Source organism: Sinohyriopsis cumingii, chromosome 6 (assembly GCF_028554795.1).
Source record: "Sinohyriopsis cumingii isolate HCF-2022 chromosome 6, ASM2855479v2, whole genome shotgun sequence".
In the NCBI taxonomy this organism is placed as follows: Eukaryota; Metazoa; Mollusca; class Bivalvia; order Unionida; family Unionidae; genus Sinohyriopsis; species Sinohyriopsis cumingii.
This window is the reverse complement of record NC_142966.1, coordinates 106,194,721-106,214,846: the sequence shown is the minus strand read 5'-3', so window position 1 is coordinate 106,214,846 and position 20,126 is coordinate 106,194,721. Positions and strand designations below refer to the sequence as shown.

Sequence of the window (20,126 nt, the reverse complement as noted above, 5' to 3'; positions counted from 1 at the left end):
ACATGCGATTTTTGTCTTATAAGCACAAACTCATAGAGAATAGAAGACGGTGACCTATTATCAACCAGATGTCAGTACCCGCTGTCCAATACATATATTCTCGCACTACTCAAATATATAGATTGTTACTGAGCAGCAAACATTATCTGACCCTTTCTATTCTTTCCGCTAAATAAATTACTTTGCTAACAGTTCTTCGTAGTCAAGATTGCCATGTACGCAAATTGTCGCTCAAAGCTTAGCAGACTGAATATATAAATTCCATCCAATAGCTTGGGGTGAATTCTGCTGAGTAGTGATTTTCAAAACAATTATCACATTAATCTGTTAGTGACACATCGGCCCGTGCTTTCCCTAACAAACTTATGATAATTCAGTCGTAGCATCTAAGACAGATGCATTGTTTCAAAGTATTTGTTAAATATGCAAATGCTTGCAACAAAGATGTAAGGTTATATAATTAATTCAAGTCTTAACAGGAATTGAAGCTAACAACATTTATTTTGCCTCAAAATTAGCTTTTCAATATGATGTCTAATTTTTTGTAAAATTTATTAAAAATATTTAGAGGAGACACAACAAATTCTGATTAAATAGAAAACATTGTTTTATCTAGTTAAAAAAAGGTACTAGAAATAGTGTTATTTTGAATTCTGGATTTACTACTGGCTTTTTGTTTATTCAAAGTGACTTATTGCCACGAAAATATGTAACACATAACCAATGGGTATTTCCTGCAAAATTGGATGGTCGTACTTGATAAGGTACCCATTTAAGTGTTGGAGGATGTTAATAAACCCTCTTATGGTTTGCTATGTGTTGCGCATGCGCAATCGGGAAAACCGACACTTCTGTTCATTGTTTGAGAAAGTAACAACGTGTAAATTAGACTCTGTCCCCACCGTAGTAAGCTTAGTCCCCACATTTGTATTCAAATACACTGTTGACTTGACTTTTTAATTTTACTTTATTAAGGTCCTGATCTGGCAGTTAAATAGAGAACCAAACTACAGACAAGTTCATGTGATGATATTTTGTGAACACATTACCGATATTTGGCTGCTCATAGAATGTGTGTAACATTATTGTGCTCCAAATGCTGATATTCGCTGTTTTCACAAATAAGTAACTATATTTACAGTATATCAAGATCGATCTTTGGTCTGTTTATTAAGAATATCCTGTGCCAGTTGTGTTTGTTTGTGCAGGATGTCTGATGACATATACATATGTTTATAAAGAAAGTCCAGTGAAACAGATGTTTTGTTTTTGATGTCTTGAGACCCACGTATTCGTACTTATTAACGATGTCATTATTATTAAGGAGATTCGGTCACACAGTTGAAAGTTTATTAAGAAAGATATCTGACACTTATGTTTGTTTAAAGTACTTTAAAGCATAATAAACCAACCCTTCAGCGAGGGAAGGGATAAGACCTTTTTGAATTGTTCGGGTATGGAATTAATGCATCCAACTACTTCTACAATTGTGGAGTGGAACAGGAATTTTCAGATCAGCTAAAGGGACACTCCAGGACTTACACACTGGTAGAATTCTCTGAACCTTCCCTTGGTCATAGCTGGGTTATCTCTCCTGTACACCTTGGCTATGTGGTATCTCTTGATATTGGCAATTTTGTTCATGGCTAGATAACGAGCAAATGGAACCTACCCATTAGTTAAGGCCAATGAACTTGATGAATGCATCTTTCAACATATATTTACTGCTTACGCATGGTATGGACTCTGTAAGATAATATTCTTATAACATAAGAATTTACTAGGCAAGAATTTTGTTACATATGAGAAAGCGGATAAACAGTTCCGCAACAGCATGCATCATCCCTATTTTATTACTTTGTTTTATGTCATGAACACCAGGCTCCAAGATCACAAAGACAGGTTCGAGCCCAAATTCAAACTCAAATCTAAATTCTGATGGCAGTTTATGTAATGTGAACTCACTTAATCAAAGCCAAATCACTAGTAATCAAAAAGTAATATTCTTATTACATTCAAAGAGTAACGATATAACGTAGTTAATCTGCTCCAATGTGAGAATGGCACTCATTCAGTCGAAGGTCTTTCATCATGACATGTTTCATATTACATGGGGAGAATAGTTATAGCCTCCATTTTAATAAGTTGTAGTTAATTATGCTTACAATGAATTTTATTATAAGGCAATCTCATATAAGGCGCTACACTAAATGGCTTCCATAAATTTCATTGTAATGAGGGAGTGATATATCATGTATTTCATTACACTGGTCAACAGTGAAATCATTACTGACTTGAAAAGGCCCTAATCTGTAGTATTTTGGTGTGCCGAACACGAATATAACCGTGAAAAATTTGTATTGGCTCTCGTTTTGAAGATATTCATATACCTCATTTTCTATGTTTCACTGTGTAAATTTCTCCAGTAGGACTGCAGCAACATCCGGAATAATGATGTAACATTGCATAATACCATCATGCTCACATCATCCACAGTTGATTGCATCATTTTCTGATGCAATGCAATACTAATGCCATGCGGCTGCTGAAGTAGGTTGACGTCAGCAGTGTACTATACATGTGTAGGCCTATTATACTAATGCCAGGCGGCTGCTGAAGCTGACGTAAGCAGTGTACTATATAAAGCCCAATCAGATAGGTTCAGCATTTAAAATATTTTAGACGTTGTGCGAGACAGTTCAAGCTACTGTTACATAAAACTTATTATTTTATCCATTTACGTACAATAAAGAACAGTAATGCCTCGAAAGTGTGTTAATACCGCGGACAATTTTTGCTATATTTGTGGGGAAGTGACATTTGCCAACCAGAAGAAAAGTATCAATTCTCAAGTGAAGAAGGCATATCATCTTTACTTCGAATGTAAGGTTGGTGACCAAGACAAGCCTTGGGCTCCGCATATATGCTGTGCTACATGTACAACACAGCTTTCACAGTGGTTGAATTGCAAAAAGTCATCAATGCCGTTTGCAGTCCCAATGGTGTGGAGAGAGCCAAGCAACCACCTAAATGACTGTTACTTCTGCTTGGTTCCTCCTCTTTCCGGCGGAATAACGAAGCGAAAGAAGTCGAGAATAGTCTACCCAAACATTCCGTCTGCATTGAGACCAGTTCCACATGGTGAGGGACTTCCTATTCCAGAACCTCCAGCAGAATATTCTCTTGATTCATCTGACGAAGACAAAGGTGAGTCAACCTGTTCTTCTCCTGGTCCATCAGCATGCAGTGATCCAGATTTTCACTGTGGTGCATCATCAACCCCACACAGAATAACACAGGAAGAACTAAATGACCTGATTCGTGATTTGGACTTATCAAAGAACAAGGCAGAATTGCTAGGATCAAGACTCCAACAATGGAATCTTCTAGAAGAAGATGTCACAATTACTGCATATCGAAAGCGCCACCAGCAATTGGAGCCTTTCTTCAGAAAGGAAAGTAATCTGATATTCTGTTCCGATATTGAGGGCCTCATGAATGCTTTAAAAATCACTCATGACCCACAAGAATGGAGACTATTTGTGGACTCTTCGAAACTGAGTCTCAAGGCTGTGCTTTTGCACAATGGAAACATTCTTCCATCTATTCCAGTAGCGTATGCTGTCCACATGAAAGAGACATACGATAACTTAAGGCAGCTACTGAATTCCATTGAGTATAACAAGTTCAGCTGGCACCTCTGTGGTGATTTGAAGGTAGTTGCCCTTTTAATGGGACTGCAGCAAGGATATACAAAATACATGTGTTTCTTATGCGAGTGGGATAGCCGAGCAAAGGAAATGCACTTCATGAGGAAGGAATGGACTCACAGGCAGAATGTAGCCATTGGAGAGAAGAATATCCAACACCCAGCTCTGGTTGAGGCTCAGAAAATCTTGCTACCACCCCTTCACATCAAACTAGGTTTGATGAAGAACTTCGTGAAAGCCATTGACCGGACTTTGCCAGCATTCCGATACCTGCATGAAAAATTCCCTCGACTCAGCGAAGCAAAGATTAAAGAGGGAGTTTTTGTGGGTCCTCAGATTCGAGAGCTTTTCAAAGATGACCGGTTCAACAACTTGCTGGAAGGTGACGCGAAACAAGCATGGAATGCTTTTCGCCTAGTTTCTACAAACTTCCTCGGAAATGTTAGGGCAGAAAACTATAAGGAACTAGTAGAAGACATGTTGATGAAGTATAAGAAACTTGGCTGCAATATGTCTCTAAAGATTCACTTCCTTCATTCCCATTTGGATTTCTTTCCTAGCAACTGTGGTATTGTTAGTGATGAACACGGCGAACGTTTTCATCAAGATATCGCAACAATGGAACAAAGATACCAGGGAAAATGGTCCACTACAATGCTGGCTGACTACTGCTGGACACTCCTCAGAGATGCTCCCGAACAGCTGTACAAGAGACAGGCGAAGAAATCTAAGATGTAGTCAATGACTTGATTTTTTATAGGTAGGCTATTACAGTTGACCTTTTACTATTGGAATGCATTTCGTTATGTAAACATTAATTTCTTGCAGATTACAAAAAAACTAGAGCCAATTTTGCAATTTGACTGTCATATTCGTGTTCAGCACATAAAAATTGATAAGAATTGACTAATTTTATTTCAGTAACATGACTTTTGTAAAAATTTGTTGTCCAGTGTTATCAGACAGCCTCAGTATACGGCGGATTTCTATATTGCTGCAATAGACATTGTTATACTGTTGAAGTACCGTAGCATTTGTTTCATTATTAGGTGCTCCCACTACAATGCAGTATACTTTATAGCTGCCACGAATAGTGATATAATGAGAAAGGACTGTAATTATGACCAACATTTTTAAATATAATAATTTAATAGATTAAATTTTAAAGTAAATAACCCCAGATATATCATTTTAATGGATTTCATGTTGTTCTAACGAGCGATACATTTACTGACTGAATATAACCGTGATCCGCCTAAATATAAAACAGTAACACACTTTTAACAGAAATATAGCAACACACGAAAGTACTCTCAAAAATCCATTTTGTATTAAACTTATTAGAAATGACAGAGAATCCTAAACATTACCTCCTCCGCCTTAACATATTGCAAGAACCTCAAACTTATGACTTTACATACAAAGAGACAGCACAACTGAGATATATGCAAAATCGGAACGTATTTAATTAAGCATGAATAAAGGTCACCACGACAGCCTCTGAGATGTTAAGTTGTATTCTTCATGACGGTACAGTGTCAGCAAAATTGAGCTGAATACAAAACAGACATACACGCTGGAGTGTCAAAAGAGGTCACTGGGAGAATATACTGACCATTATGAGCTGTACACCTCACCATGAAGATAGGTATCGACTGTCATGACGGCATATACATTAGTGAGCCAAATGTAATAACATAATTGCTGGTGCATGAAAAATAGGCTACTATGACCCGTGTTGCCGGCAGTAGTTGCACCCTCTAACATGAATAAACTCATCTTCAGAGCAACTGAGTTAAATGCAAAATCCAGACGTATAAATCGAGCGTGAGAAGTAGGGCACAAACGAACTATTTTTGCATTTGGCAAGTTGTAAATTCATATGCATTAAGCATCACGACTGAAAATGTAACAATGTCAGAAAAAATAATCTAAAAGCAAATACTTAATGTGACGTTTAGCTTGCATAGGTCAATAGGACTGGCTTTTAGTCACAATAAACAGAATCAACAAAGATAATCACACCTGATAGTTTAAAGCTAAACTTACAACAGTATCAGAGTAACTGTGTTAAATCCAAAACGTTAGCATTTAAACTTTTAACAAAAAAGCGTCATAAACATGATACCTGTGCCTCTATCCCACTTGTGATTCGCAATATAAACAAAAGCCTGATTCAAACATTTTTTTTTTACTTTGGAAAAGTATCCCTTTAATAGGATTCATTTAATTTGTAATGATATAATGAACCTCATCCATCGACAAAGTTGAAGAAACTTCGATTTTCAGGTAATCATATGCAAAAAAAGGATACAGTAAGATCATATCTAAGTGACAAGAGTTCTCCCCCTTGGTCCTTCAGGTCATATATCAGCTTCGAGTCTTCTCCATATTTCCCTGTGAGAGTTTCCTTTGAAGAAATGACGAAAGAAAATGGAAGTGGATGATAATATGTGAAAATGTCAATACCTCTGGGGTGCATCCAAATATATAAATATAGGTCTATCTTTGAATATGTATAATCCATGACATAATGAAAACTAATCCTATCGCCCAAAAAGCAAATACGAGCAATCATGCTTTATTTTTCCATCTCTGCATTTATAGAAAAACTAACTTCCGGACCATCCTTTTGTTTGCTTCACTCATTTTTACATGCCATGTTTGCACGTTTATCAATTCATGCATACATTACTATATACAGATTTACCCAGTCTTAATATATTTCATGAGCATATCAGAAAGTTTGAAATTGGATCAATTATAAGAACCCACACAACACATTACTTAACTAGGTATAAGTCAACAATGTTTAGTACTGGTTATATTTTCTAAGATTCTGCAATACATTTTGAACAAAAAAAGCAAATTAAATAATTGGTACTTGAAGTGACAAAAGAAAATCATAGTAACTCTTTTTGAATAAGTCTTTCTAAGAAGGAAGGTAGAGAAGTATGCTTTTGACCATTTAATAAGTGAACATTCCAAATTTGGATTACCTTCAATTCAAACACTGGGGTATCTATTGTTTCAGCTCCGTGACGCTTAAAAGACTTGATGATGGTGTCGAAGACTCCCTCTCTGATTGCCATCTGTTGGGGATTGAAATCTCTTGTCCCCTACAATCAAAGACATAAACATATTTCATTATCAGCCTCTGTTCCTCGGATAGGAAATGTATGCATCTATATTAATCTGTCATTAAACAGTTGAAACTATACAGTTTGGTAAGGACTCATTGCATCCGCCTTCGTACAAATCAAAATTCGAGATATGCGAACCAATCAAATTTGCTTAAAAGTAGGAAAAACGATCACAGATGGAAGTTGACAGTCTGAGAACAAAGATCTCTATAAAGTTTGATTTAATGACATATCATGTAACAAGCGCACCAAAAGAACATACTGCAAAATATTAACATGAATATGTGCATGTGAATAGAAGTAAACGTTCTTCAACGGAGCCGCAATTTTAGACAATGGCAATTAAGCTGTTTGATATTGAGAAGTCGTGGCCTTTTCTTGCGCCTTATCAAGCTCGTTCTATGCACCGACTCGGAGCAAATAACTTATTTTGTTTTGCATTTAGTATATATCCCATTTTTATATAAACATCTTATAGCTGTTTAATGTGCACGTTTAAAATGAACAAGGCATTTGGCGTTTAATGAACGATATTATACAATCCATCACCATGTACGCATCCAGGGCTAGGCCTTAATATCTAATGTGATCATGTGTTATGGACCAGAAAGGTCACCTTTTGTTATACTCCACTCACTGAACTGACGTTCTACTTCCAACAAATTTCAGAGAAATTGTACAGACCAACGGTAATTATATAGATTAAAGTGTACACAGAAAGCTCTTGCATTTGCTTTCAAAATCTCTACTTTTTATATTTTCATTTAAAACAAGAAATTATTGATCCATTCAACTTAAAGTGTTAATTTACCTTATCTTTTCAAGAAATCTAAAAATTCAGTCTCTTTCCAAAATGCGGACTAGATTTTTAGTATTCAGTTGTATATAATTAACAAATAAATTCTGAACAATATTGCAATATTGTTCTGTTTTCTTCTCTATTTTCTACTAAACGGTCGCAAGAATTAAAATGTACGCATAGAGTTCTCTCTGTGTGTCAAAGTAATGAAAAGCCTCAACACAATGTTACAATATGTAATTATTGTAAATCTGCATCACAATCAAAACAGCTGCTGCTCTATGCGATACGTCTACCTTTACGTTGCAAATGCTTTGTCAGTCTTATCGTCAGATTTACTAAACACATTCAATATTTCTGTACTTTTTGTAGACAAGTTGAAAGTACAGCCGCTTAAACTTTCTCCTTAAAGATATAAATCGGCAGACTATAGTTTTTAAACTCTGAAGCTGAAATGGTACTACGTTTAGTATTTTAGTTGATTACAGGGAGGGCTTATTCATCAAAAGTATTGATGTTAGTCCAATAAATGAAAGATGTTCTTGTGCAATTATTTTTCTTAAGTTCTTGGTAAGAAGACAGCATGCAAAGCGCCCACACACACACACACACACACACACACACACACACACACGACCTAAGTCTTTGAACAATTCAAAAGCAGGTTGAGTCATATGGATTTATTTTATCTTCCTTGTCCTCACATTTTATCAATACCTGTCAAGTTGTAAAACGGGTATCTTGAGAAAACCTATTTATCGAGTTCATAAGGTGCGCCTGCTGGTTCACGAAGCAATGTCATCTCGTACATAAGAACCTTGTTCACCGCAAATTGTTTCTACCCTTATAACGCTGCTCACACAAGAAGATAATAAAAGATAGAAACACTGGCTTTACCGTAAATATTGTTTATATTTTAATTTTATTGCATAGGGTTACAATAATATGTACTATTGTAAAGTGTAATTCAGAAAGCTTTATTATGTGGAACAGTCTAACATTCAATAGAATTTATTATGTGGAACAGTCTAACATTCAATAGAACTATAAGTTAAATACTACAATCTCTATGGTTCAACCGTGATTTAATTTCAGATTTAGAGTTGAAATAAATTATTTGGTTTGCAGTTTTACTTAAAAGTACCAATTTGGTACAATAGGATAAACGTATCAAACGTACTTAAATGATTGGCCGCTGTATAGTATAGACATACAAATTGCGCTTCTGTGATTAGACGGGCATGCGATTTACTTATGATTATGTACCGTAAGAAGTATCGTATCTTTTCCATGGTTGTTTGAAAGCTAAAAAAATATATTTATTTAAGATATTCAATTTATTCAAACAGAGGTAAGTGTATTTTATTTATGCACCTGCAAGAAAATAGTAAGAAAGGTACTGCGGTGTTCATCGTACTGACTGACGAAGATATATAGATACAGGGCCTTCATGGCAAGAAAAAAATTAGAGTTGTAATTAAGTGGAGGTTGTTTTCGCTGTTGTTGCTTTTAGCCGTACATTTAATACATTATTGGCCATATCATGTCGGGATAATGGGACTTAAATGTGTTTCCAAAGGACGCACAAAGGCATGCTAAAAGTTCCCTTAAACCCCAACAACTCCCGAAACAAAACAAAACAAAATGACCTATATTTATTGATATTTTCTAGCATTTGTCACTCTCAAAAAATTTAGTAAAATAAACAAGTAAAAATGCCCTTCCAAAACTCGAATCTGGGGTGACCGTATGGGATCCTGACGCCTTACAAAAGTTTAGGTTTAATGGATATATTGGCTTACAGTGTCCAGCGTGAATATCACGTGTACTTCTTTTCAAATATCCCATTTTTAATCTGAGTATTGTAATAGCAGTTTCACTTGCCTGCAGTTGAGGAAACAATTTCATTTGCCACCTATGTACCACCACTAGCAGTATTTGATTGAAGAACAAGAAGAATTGAAAGAGGACAATTGTAACAAAAATTATTTTGGAGGAAATGAAATAATATGAAGAAGTTATATGATAAAATTCAAAGAGAAAATATAAAGTATATTATGTTGCAGTAAAGGGATGTATTTGCTACAAAAACAAACTTATTGCATTAGCCACATTTCCGTCTTTGGTAGTCATGGGTAGTAGATCCGCAATGTTTCACATATACCATTTGGCAAATACAGCAGGCTGAAAGAGATTTGAGGTCAGCAGAAATATACATTCATCAGACTACTCGTTTTGTTTACTTTAGCTGATATTATGAGAAATAATTCACACACAATTGTTTTTCGTCAAATCAAGGCATATTACCTGTACATAAGCTATCCTTTTCTGTTATATGTGTAATCAGCTCTTGTTTTTAGTCAATTAAGTTTAATAGGGCACTTATTCAAAACATTGTTTTGGTAACGATATATGCCAATGGACGATATGGAACATATAAGCTGAATGTCCATTCTTTAGAAGGATGAATAGTAATCAGAAGAAACTGTGCCTTTATAATTGCATTCCAATATATATTGACCTGAAAATATTTGAACGAAACTAAATTTTAAAGCGGGTCTTACCTTGGGGCACTTGAGAACAAATTGCTGTGGCTGTGCATCATCAGCTACCTGCGCCTTCAGCTGCAATAATTCGCAAACCTCATTTGTTACCTGATCCAGATAATAAATAAATATGGAAAAAAAACCACTATAAATGCTACTTTCAATTTCTCTACTTCATTTTCGCAATAAACTTTTTTTTGTATTATAATGCTGCTAATCTGGAATATATATTGTGTACTGAGAATATGTACAACGTAATCACAGGCCGCAATAGTCTTTTCTAAATTGCATAAAAATAAGTTACGTATTAAACGACGTTTCCTACAAGATATTGTCATTTGTTTTACATTTTGTGCTAAAAAGCTAAAGTTTCAAAAAAGATTAGAGGTATCGCTATAAAAAGATTATATTTCTGAAAAGGTTAAAGTAAGTGCTTTAGTGCGTCAAAACAGGGCTCGAGGATAATAATTCACGACTATTTGATATATAACATAATCTATCAACAACGTTAATAATCATTGTCTGCTTTTCCTCCGTTTAAATTACAGGTATTATTTTCTTGTTCTTTCTGATCGTTTTCTGCCATGGTATAAAGCTTCAATGTATAATCTGACAAGTCGCAACAAGATAGTTACAACTGACAGCCCAACTTATACGAGACTGCTTTAGAAGTGCAGTACACGATAATGCTGCATTATACTTTGTATTCTACAGTTCAATGCACGAATCACTGCACATCTTAATCAATGTCGTGTTTGATTGCAAACTATGCCTTTAATATGCGTCAAGTTTCACTTGCTCTCTGGTGGCAGCAGACGGTACAATTGAGTTATGTACCTTCACGGAGTAGTCCTAAAGGTGTAAATAATTATTGCACTGGATTCAATCTAGTTTAGAAACTCATTGCTACAAGTAACTTAACACCAAGAGCGAATAGATCTCCCAGACCACTCTTCGTCACTCTTTTTGTTTTTAATTTTTTAGCATGGCTGGTAATATCTTCAATCACGGCAGAGTTTCATTTATTTATTCAAATTTAGTTTAATTTATATGTTCGTCGGCTTTTTAATTTTTTTATTTATTACTTTATTTCTGATCTACAATCGTCCATGCAATTGCTAAATATCGGAAAGGTACTACAGTAATCTACAGATTTACATAAGTCATTCACGTTTGTGCAGTTTTTGCAACAGTAATATAATTCTGTTTAAATGTGTCTAGAGACGACTTATAATACAAATAATATTTTATTTTCATAGGATACATTTATTATAGTAACTTAATAGATACGAGTAATCGACGTGTTGGTCTGAGTTCTCTTGAGCAAGGTGTTTTGAGTTTGATAGCATGATGAGTATAATTATGCAACTATTCCTTTAAAAATGATTATTATAATAGTGACACACAGATGAGAAGAATCTTTTATTCATACATAATTTGGTTAAATATTCGTTTAGATAGGCACACACAAACACAAATTTATTTACTTACACAATCACTCACACCAATGGACACATTCATATGTGAGTTGCCTCTATGCTTTTATGTGCAACTTTATTATAGAACTTGTGTATGTTAATCAGACTCTTTTTTATCCATAGATAAAATATTTGTCGGCTTTCCAGGCTTTATTTGCATTGAAATGCCCATTCATATGCAATCAAGGGCCATCAGTCTTAGAACAATCTTCATTACTGCGGGTGAGTGAACGAAACATAATACTTTTGAGGTATAGTTTGGTTCGCAGTCCAGTATGTTTGGTGACTATTATGATTTTTTCTGAAAAGCGTTGACCATATAACCATGTCTTTGACATAATAGGAACCTTACTACCTTCCTTACATCACGTGGCTGGAATCTTTCGTTTCCATAATCTTGGATTTGTTTAAAAGCATCTACTTTTGGTGAAATAATTTTCCACGCGTACGTTTCGCTATTATAAGATTCAATACATCATGTTAGGAATGCTGTAAGAGAAGTGATTGGCTAAAAAAGTATGGAACACCCAATATATTAAGTTTCTAAAAAATAAAGTTTCTTACTGATGGGTGGTGGTGATAAAAGGGCCTGGATTTTTTATCTAGTCGGAGTTTGTTTAAAAAAATCAATGGATATAATAGGTACTTTTCTCCAATATATCACATAAAGAATAGTTTTTCAAGCTATTTTGAGAACCGAATTAAAAAAACACCCAAACAATCCCGATGCTTCTACCCTTTAAAATTAAATGTTCGGTCCGTAACATATACAAGACAATTAGCTTATCTACAAAATTCGTATATTGGTATTCATTTAGTAAAACAGAGCACGAATTATAATATCTTACTTATTCTTCATTTACGACCAACTACACATCATAAGAAGTCAATCAATGCAATGTCCATGCAAATATAACCATTAATTCAAGATAATTAGTGATCTAATGAATTTTAGGTTGCCGCTGTGACAGGCATGTTGACTACCAGAATGGTAGCACTGGGACTAAAAATAATCATATGAAGTTGATTACAAATTTCCTATGCCGAACCTACCATCCATTCAAAAGGATTATTGCTAACGAAAGAGCGTACACTTAAGTGTCGTTCTACAATACATTTCCTACACGGTGAAGACATTTGTCATGCATACTGTGCTAAAATAACTTATGTTACAAAATAAATTAGATGTATTGCTGTGAAAGGAGTATTTTTTTCTGAAAAGGTGAAAGTAAGTTCTTAAAGGCATCAAAACCAAGGGTTCTAGGTTAACAATTCATAACAATTTGATGTGTAGCAATATCTATCAAAAGCCTTACCGAATCCTTATCCGCTTTTTCTTCCTTCAGTTTAGGAATAATATCTCCTTGTCCTTTAATCTGCTCTTGATTTACCTCCAGAGCATTTTCTGCCATGGTCTAATGTATTATGAGACAAGTTAAAGCAAGATAGCTACAACTATAATCCCAACGTACTTCTTTTACGAGCCTACGTTAGAAGAGCAGTAGACGGTATCGCTGCTTTATACTTGGTATGCTATAGTATAACGCATGAATCACTGCACAACTCAATTTATGTCGTGTTTGTGTGCACACCTTGTCTTCAATATGCGTCAAGTTTCACTTGCTCGCTGGTTGCATCAGACGGTGTTTTGAGAGTTACTTACCTTTATGGAGTAATCCTACATTTGATTCAGTCATAGTTAGGGAACTCTTTACTACAGGTAACTTCAATATCTGGGGCCCATTGAGCTTATAAACCAACATATTTATCGGTACTCTTTTTGTTGTTAATTTTCTGACTAGAATATTAACACCGTCCGTCACGACAGAGTTTCCTTTTTGTATTTATTTTGATTTGTTTTAAGTGGCGGATTGTTCGATCACGTACACACACACACACTCACATGCATAAACACAAAAGTAACAACCAATGCGTGTAGCTGAATGCTTTCAATAACATCTTTATTATGGAAATTGAATTACAATAAAATCCCCATCCCCCACCCCTGAGAACTAAATGATTGGTCCTTAACATCACAAGACAGGTAATTTATCTACAAATTTATAGCTAAGAGTGGAGCGCACGAAACGTAATGTCTAATGAGCAATGCAGTGATTGATTAATCTTCATAGGTTCCTGTTGAAGTAAGTTTCTTTTAAATGGACCTTGCCAGTCATCCATCCTACAGTAGGTTTATTCCTTTATGAGTAGTATCTACAATACAACTTAAGGCCCAAACATCATCATTAACAAAGTTTCAAATGTATGCTTGTATTATGATATTAGCCATGATATACAGGTTTTCAAGCCAATTCAATCTATTTCAATGATTGAAAAACATAAAAGGAATAACTCTATGTAGGCAAATATAGTCGTCTGTTACCCTTTGACGGCTACCAGTTGTGGCAAATATTTGAAAAGAAATAAAAAGGCATGGAAGTATTATACTAAAGGCTACGACTAATAACAATGTTTGCCACAAAATTAACACTAAATATCACTGGATGATAACACAAAACAGTTAATCAAAGCTAGATAAGTTTGCGTCAAATCACCACTTATGATCGACAAAAATGAGTTTCGTAAGGCGATTAAAATAATTAGAAAATTAAAAGGTGAAAATCTGAGACAGATAAATAATGAACTTCTGCTTTAAGAATTAAATTGCAGTACGCATTATTAGTTTTGTTCTAATCAGTTTACTTCTTCAGTTAACTGGATATTGCACATATATTAAGAGAGGTGAAAATCTGAAACAGTATACGAGATTATTTCATGTAGAAATCATTACATATTCTTGATAACTACATCTGAGGATGTGGTAATGATAAGTCTGTTAACCAAAAGAGTGAACAGTGTGTGTTAAGAGATTTTGGCAGAATCAAATTAGCTGAAGAGGATATATAATGCGAACTGGATTTTAGAGTATCTTTTTATTTTATATATCAAATACAAATTCAAGAGTTAGTAAAGTTCGTGAATGGGTTTGACGTTTACACTCAAATGCGAAAACTGTTCTTTTAAGGTAAAATACCTTTACCTGAAACACGTTTAACTCTGACAACAATAATATTAACTAACTATAACAGCAATACTACCTGATTAGAAAAACAATTAACAACTGTCAGTGTTAATTTTAACATTCCTACAAAACTTTTGATTACATTGAAACGTTATCAATGCATGCAATTAAGGAAGGAAAATACGCGTAATTGATGAACAAAGTCGCGAATGGAGATATTGGCCTCGCACAATTAAATAAATTATATTCCTTGCAATAATAACATTGATCTAAATTAACCTATTGGCTAGACATGCTTCTTTCTGAAACAGAGCAACGGATCAACATGTGCAGGTATTACAAAATCATCAAAACATTAGATCAGATATGATTAGTATATTAGGTACACATGTTCCAAAAAGAGCATCTATTACAAGGTATGTTTCAGCTGTCAAGAACACTTTCAAATGTTAATTGAGCTATTATCTTTAGGCTAATAGTCATAACTCTAATGAGAAAATTTAATATGATTTCTGCCATTGAGTTTAGATTTTGAATATATGATAGTCTATGTTATTGATCGTGACTTGATAGTATTGCCTAGTAAAATGATGGTGCAAAATCGCTTCATTGTTCGATATAAATAGAACTGTAAAAATAAATACAGCTAGCATTGAACACTTATAAATGGAGCTGCTGTGATAAAAATCCAATATATATGTCTAGCAGCTACTAATGAACTGCAAACTTTCAAGTGACGGACATATTTATTAAAACTTGTGTAGATAAGGAAGAAAAATTGCATTTCATACAATTAGAACTGCAACTGATTTCAACAGAACATGAAACATACATTTGTTTTTATCTATGTCTGAGGTTCCATGAGCTAACATATGTTTTGTTCTTTTTTCTCAAAAGCCCGTTTCCTAAGCTGAGAATAATTCCAGACGTGCCGCTTGTGTTGCTGCATGAAAAAAAAAAAAATTGCAAGCCTATGTATTAAACTAAAAAATGATTCACTTGGAGCAGAATCAGGAGTGCGAGTAGGATCGTGAGTTAGAGAAGGTGGGGCAGAGGGAGTAATACTATTAGTAAAAACAATTACTGATTTTCACTAACTTTTACATTGCATTATTCATTATTGTTTACAAAAGTATGTGTCAAATTTGACAATTGTCCAAATGGGTGAAATTTTGTTTTAGCATCCTAACGGTCTTAGTTACATCTTTTTTGTGACGATATCGTTATTATACCCTCTATTCGCTTGTACAATTTCGTTGACATTATCACTGGTTACAGCATTTATATTTGTACGTACGTAAGTATACTTGCATAACATAGTTGTTTTTATACTCATGAGTTTAATTTCTATGTATGTATGTATGTATGTATGCATGCATGCAGGTATGTATGTATGTATGTATGTATGTATGTATGTATGTATGAATGTATGTATGTATGTATGTTTATATGTATGTGTGTGCATGTATTTATGTATGTATGTATGTATGTATGTATGTATGTATGTTTATATGTATGTATGTATGTATGTATGTATGTATGTATGTATGTATGTACACATCTATCCCACTTTGTGAGCCCCACCGAGGCACCGACACACATTACATACAAGATAAAATTCGGTGACGATCTATCACTTAGCACGGTTGCATATTCCACATTGCGCTAGAATTACAATAGTTTGTCATGACTTCAAAGCGTGAAATATATCCAGTTACATTTGATCTCTTTATTGTTTATTCTACAAAGATCTCGGGTATTTGCAACTGATTTTTAAACACATAATGATAAATATTAAAATGAGGCATCCAGTGACTGAATTAGTTATATTACTCCTGTACCAAACTATCCGGGTATTATTTATAAGTTCCTATCAGGTGATTTTTTCTCCTCTATTTCCTTGCATCTTGTCTGACACTGTTCTGGGATAAGTGCTGACATATATATGTGAATGTCAGCATAGATATGTGTGTCCGTTTCTGTACCTATGTATCTTGTGTGTATGTCTACGTATCGAGATATAGCTAGCTGGTTTTGAGCTCTTGGATTATGTGTATATGTTCACCGGAGTATCAGGTACAATTTCTGTCATGCAGGCTAAGCATGTCGTATAGTGCATTTTATTCGGCCGCGTGACCTTGAGGATAGCAGACATGATCTTATTCAGACAAACTTATCATATTTTCTAATGCATGCAGACGTATTCAGTGTCAGACTATCCCAGCATATTGTACAGTTCAAAAAGGTGCATAACAGGAAGGTTAGCAGACGTGTTTGTAACCAGATGGGCTCATCTTTACATATAATGCGCCTTGGCTAGGTAGCCTACATTTAGGGTAGCAGAGATCTTAGAAAATGTCGACATGTTGTACTGTGCAAGCTGTTCAGATGTTGAAACTAAAGGATAACAAACATCTTCCTAGCACGAAAGCTCAAAATGGTATGTGCTGCAAGTGTTTTGTTTTAGGTGTATAACCTTTATATTATATGTCATATTGTATAATAGAAGCTACCCAGGGTCTCATCAGAAGTATAGCAAACGTCATTTCGGTGAGACAATCTCAACATCCCATGTGTCTAACAGTTAGAGTAGTAGACATCAATCTGCCAAGAGAAGAACATGATGCAAAAGGTGTATAGCCCGTAGGGTAGTATAAGTCTTGGAGAAGGTTAGAAAGGAAAGAAACTTTGAAGAAATGGAAAAACAGCTTGGTATAATAGAAAAGGATTTCAACTGGCCGTAGAATATAGTTTCTTTTATTTAGACCCTTTCGAAAATGAATGTATTTCACGGATTCTATTGTTTCCAGTTCGACCGTGTCAGGTTAAGCTTTGTTAAATCCAATCTAAAAAACAAAATTGATCCCTCCACTGCTCCTGAAGGTATTTTTAGTTTTGAGCATAGTTCTGTATTGATTACTTCCTGGTTTTCTCTCTTTCTTTGTTAGCCTTTTACTCTCAATTGTGTGTGGAGTTTTCTGTTACTTTGTTTGTTTTATTTTGGCACGATAGTCATTGATGATATTTGTTCTGTGGGCTTGTGAATCTTACGCTTTGTTTTGCTTTTTGTTTGCAACATCTCTTATCTAACGTACGCAGTGTGAGGTAAATTTACTTATGTTTGACTTTCATGTAAATGTATGAGTACTTGAATGTTATGAAAGTCTTGTAGACCGATCGCCAAGTGTCTAATTGTTTAGGGTAGCAGAGGTCATCTTAGTCAGACAAATTTAGCATGATATATAGTGTAAGTTGTCTATGTGTCTAATATTTAGTGTTGCAGACGCGAATTCATTCAGACAAACTTAGAATGCTACATGTTGAAAGCTGTCCCGAGGTCTAAGCATTAGGATAGGATACACCGTTTTAGTTCAACAAGCTCAATATATTTTACAGTGTACAAGCTGTCCAGGTGTCAACACTTTCGAGTTGAAAACATGATCTAAATCAGATAAATGTAACATGTTGTACATTGCAAGCTGTCCATACATCTAACCTGTACGTTAGCACACGCTATCTTAGGCATATTCAGCATGTATAATAGCATAAGCAATCCATGTGTCTAGCATACAACGGCGCTCAAAGGGGCATCCCACACACATAAGGTTGTATATGAGTGCGCCTTTGAAAAACTTAATTCATGAAAACATCCAGTACAGTCTCGCTTTTGCCATTTTAAGCAAGCATTTAACTGAATTGATCAATTGATAGGTTTCAAAATTGTATTTGTGTCAGAACTATTTGGGTGTTATAAACACTGCCGGAAGTACGTTAGTAAGGGTGTAATAGATAAAGCCATGCGATGATTTAAATAAATTCTTTTGTAAAATATTTTCTACAGCTCTTATAATGTGTGTGTACGTGATGTGCGTGTAATTATGGACTCATGCGCAAATATAAGTCAAAAGACGTTTGAAATAATTTATGGTATCAATTCATGTATGTATCAAAAATCGTGTTGGGGCTAAAAGATATTAAAAAGATTAGAAAGGTTCCATTTGTGATCTTGATCCCGCAGATACCTTTTTTAATCTGCAAACCACATACTTTTGTTTCGTATTTCTGTCCAAAACAGCATAAGAGCTATTATTCATAGCGATTAACAAAAGATGTCAACCACTAGCCTTGAATGTAGCAACCCTATCATGGTACACAATACACTCCTTATAATGAAAAACAAGCGTTCCAAGTAGAGTGTTTATACCGTACAAATTAGACTTTATTCTGTTTAGTAGCAAAGGTCTTAAAATTGTTTACAACCTATTTTTGAAATCGATTCAACACTAAACTGTGAAACAAAGATAGCAAGAAATATTCAATTTGTATTGTGTTATTCACCTTCGTATATTATAAGGTGATCCATTTAATAGACAAAAATAATAATATGCAAAATACACCAAATCTCAAAATTACAATAGTTTCCTGTCTATAATGTATATAATGTTTCCAATAGATAATCTGTTGCATTCAATATACATGCCTGATCCTGATAAATGAATTGCTATAACTTTCATTAAATTTGAATCCAAGGAGTTGATGAACATCTTTGTAAACATAAAACAATAATGTGGCAAGATTATGACTTCGTATTTATGTAGTTTTTACTTTTTTTACACAGCATTGTCTGACAGAGAAATCATATCATGTTCTAACATGTCCTGCTTCTTAACAAGATGTCTATTAAAACTCTTCAAATAAGTACGATGGAGTTATTATATTGATGTAATCCTCAATTAATGTTTACGAGCATAAATTGCCTCTCTAGCAAGCGAATGGTACAATGAATGATTTCAATATTAAAAAGAATTTGTACAAACTATAATATAATTAATGTACAAACACTGTACTGTTAATTAGCCGCATGAATATTGATAGACATACACACTTGTTACGGAACAAATAACACAGTTTTCTAATTTATCATGGCATTAGAATCTGAATATAGTTTTAAAGCGCATAATGTTAGAAAATTACATTAGATAATTGGACATATTGCCAAAGTGATACTTATCGATTTCAAGTACAGTCCCGAGTTGGCAGGGAGGCATACTGCGTAAATTGCTTTGACCTAGTTAGTCAACTGATATTTTTCCTACCTAATTATTCCCGTCGTTCTGGAAAAAGCTAGGAAGCAATAATCACGTTCACTGTTTATCTGTTGCTCACTCCTTCCATTCATAATGCAGTGTATTTCCTCCATGTAGGATCAACGGTACATACTAGAACATTTGTCAGGCGATTGAAGTTGTCGATAGAATCACAAAATGAGGTTCCAAATGTGATATGATACCAGAAGACTGGTCAAGAGTGTTGGATTGATTTTAAACAATCGTGACAATTTAAGTTTCGTACTTGGATAAGTGACAGTTGAGAATGTGTATTTGTGATGTCTGTTACATATTACTGGATGTCAGGATATTATCCCCTG

At 34.5% G+C, this 20,126-nt stretch overlaps 1 protein-coding gene across 2 annotated transcripts in view; it reads right to left on the bottom strand.

Moving 5' to 3' along the window:
- Positions 1-13,304, bottom strand: part of LOC149797646 (histidine--tRNA ligase, cytoplasmic-like) — a 48,660-nt gene extending 35,356 nt beyond the window's left edge. The window contains exons 1-5 of one of the 2 annotated variants that reach the window (XM_089962548.1): positions 12,993-13,304; positions 10,217-10,306; positions 6,710-6,829; positions 6,025-6,120; positions 1,543-1,668 (exon numbers count right to left, since the gene is read on the bottom strand). In XM_089962548.1, coding sequence (XP_089818674.1) covers positions 1,543-1,668; positions 6,025-6,120; positions 6,710-6,829; positions 10,217-10,306; positions 12,993-13,088 — 528 coding nt within the window. In that variant the 5' untranslated portion in view covers positions 13,089-13,304. The remainder of the gene's footprint in view (positions 1-1,542; positions 1,669-6,024; positions 6,121-6,709; positions 6,830-10,216; positions 10,307-12,992) is intronic. The other variant, XM_089962550.1, reaches the window with a different exon arrangement.
- Positions 13,305-20,126: the final 6,822 nt, after the last annotated feature.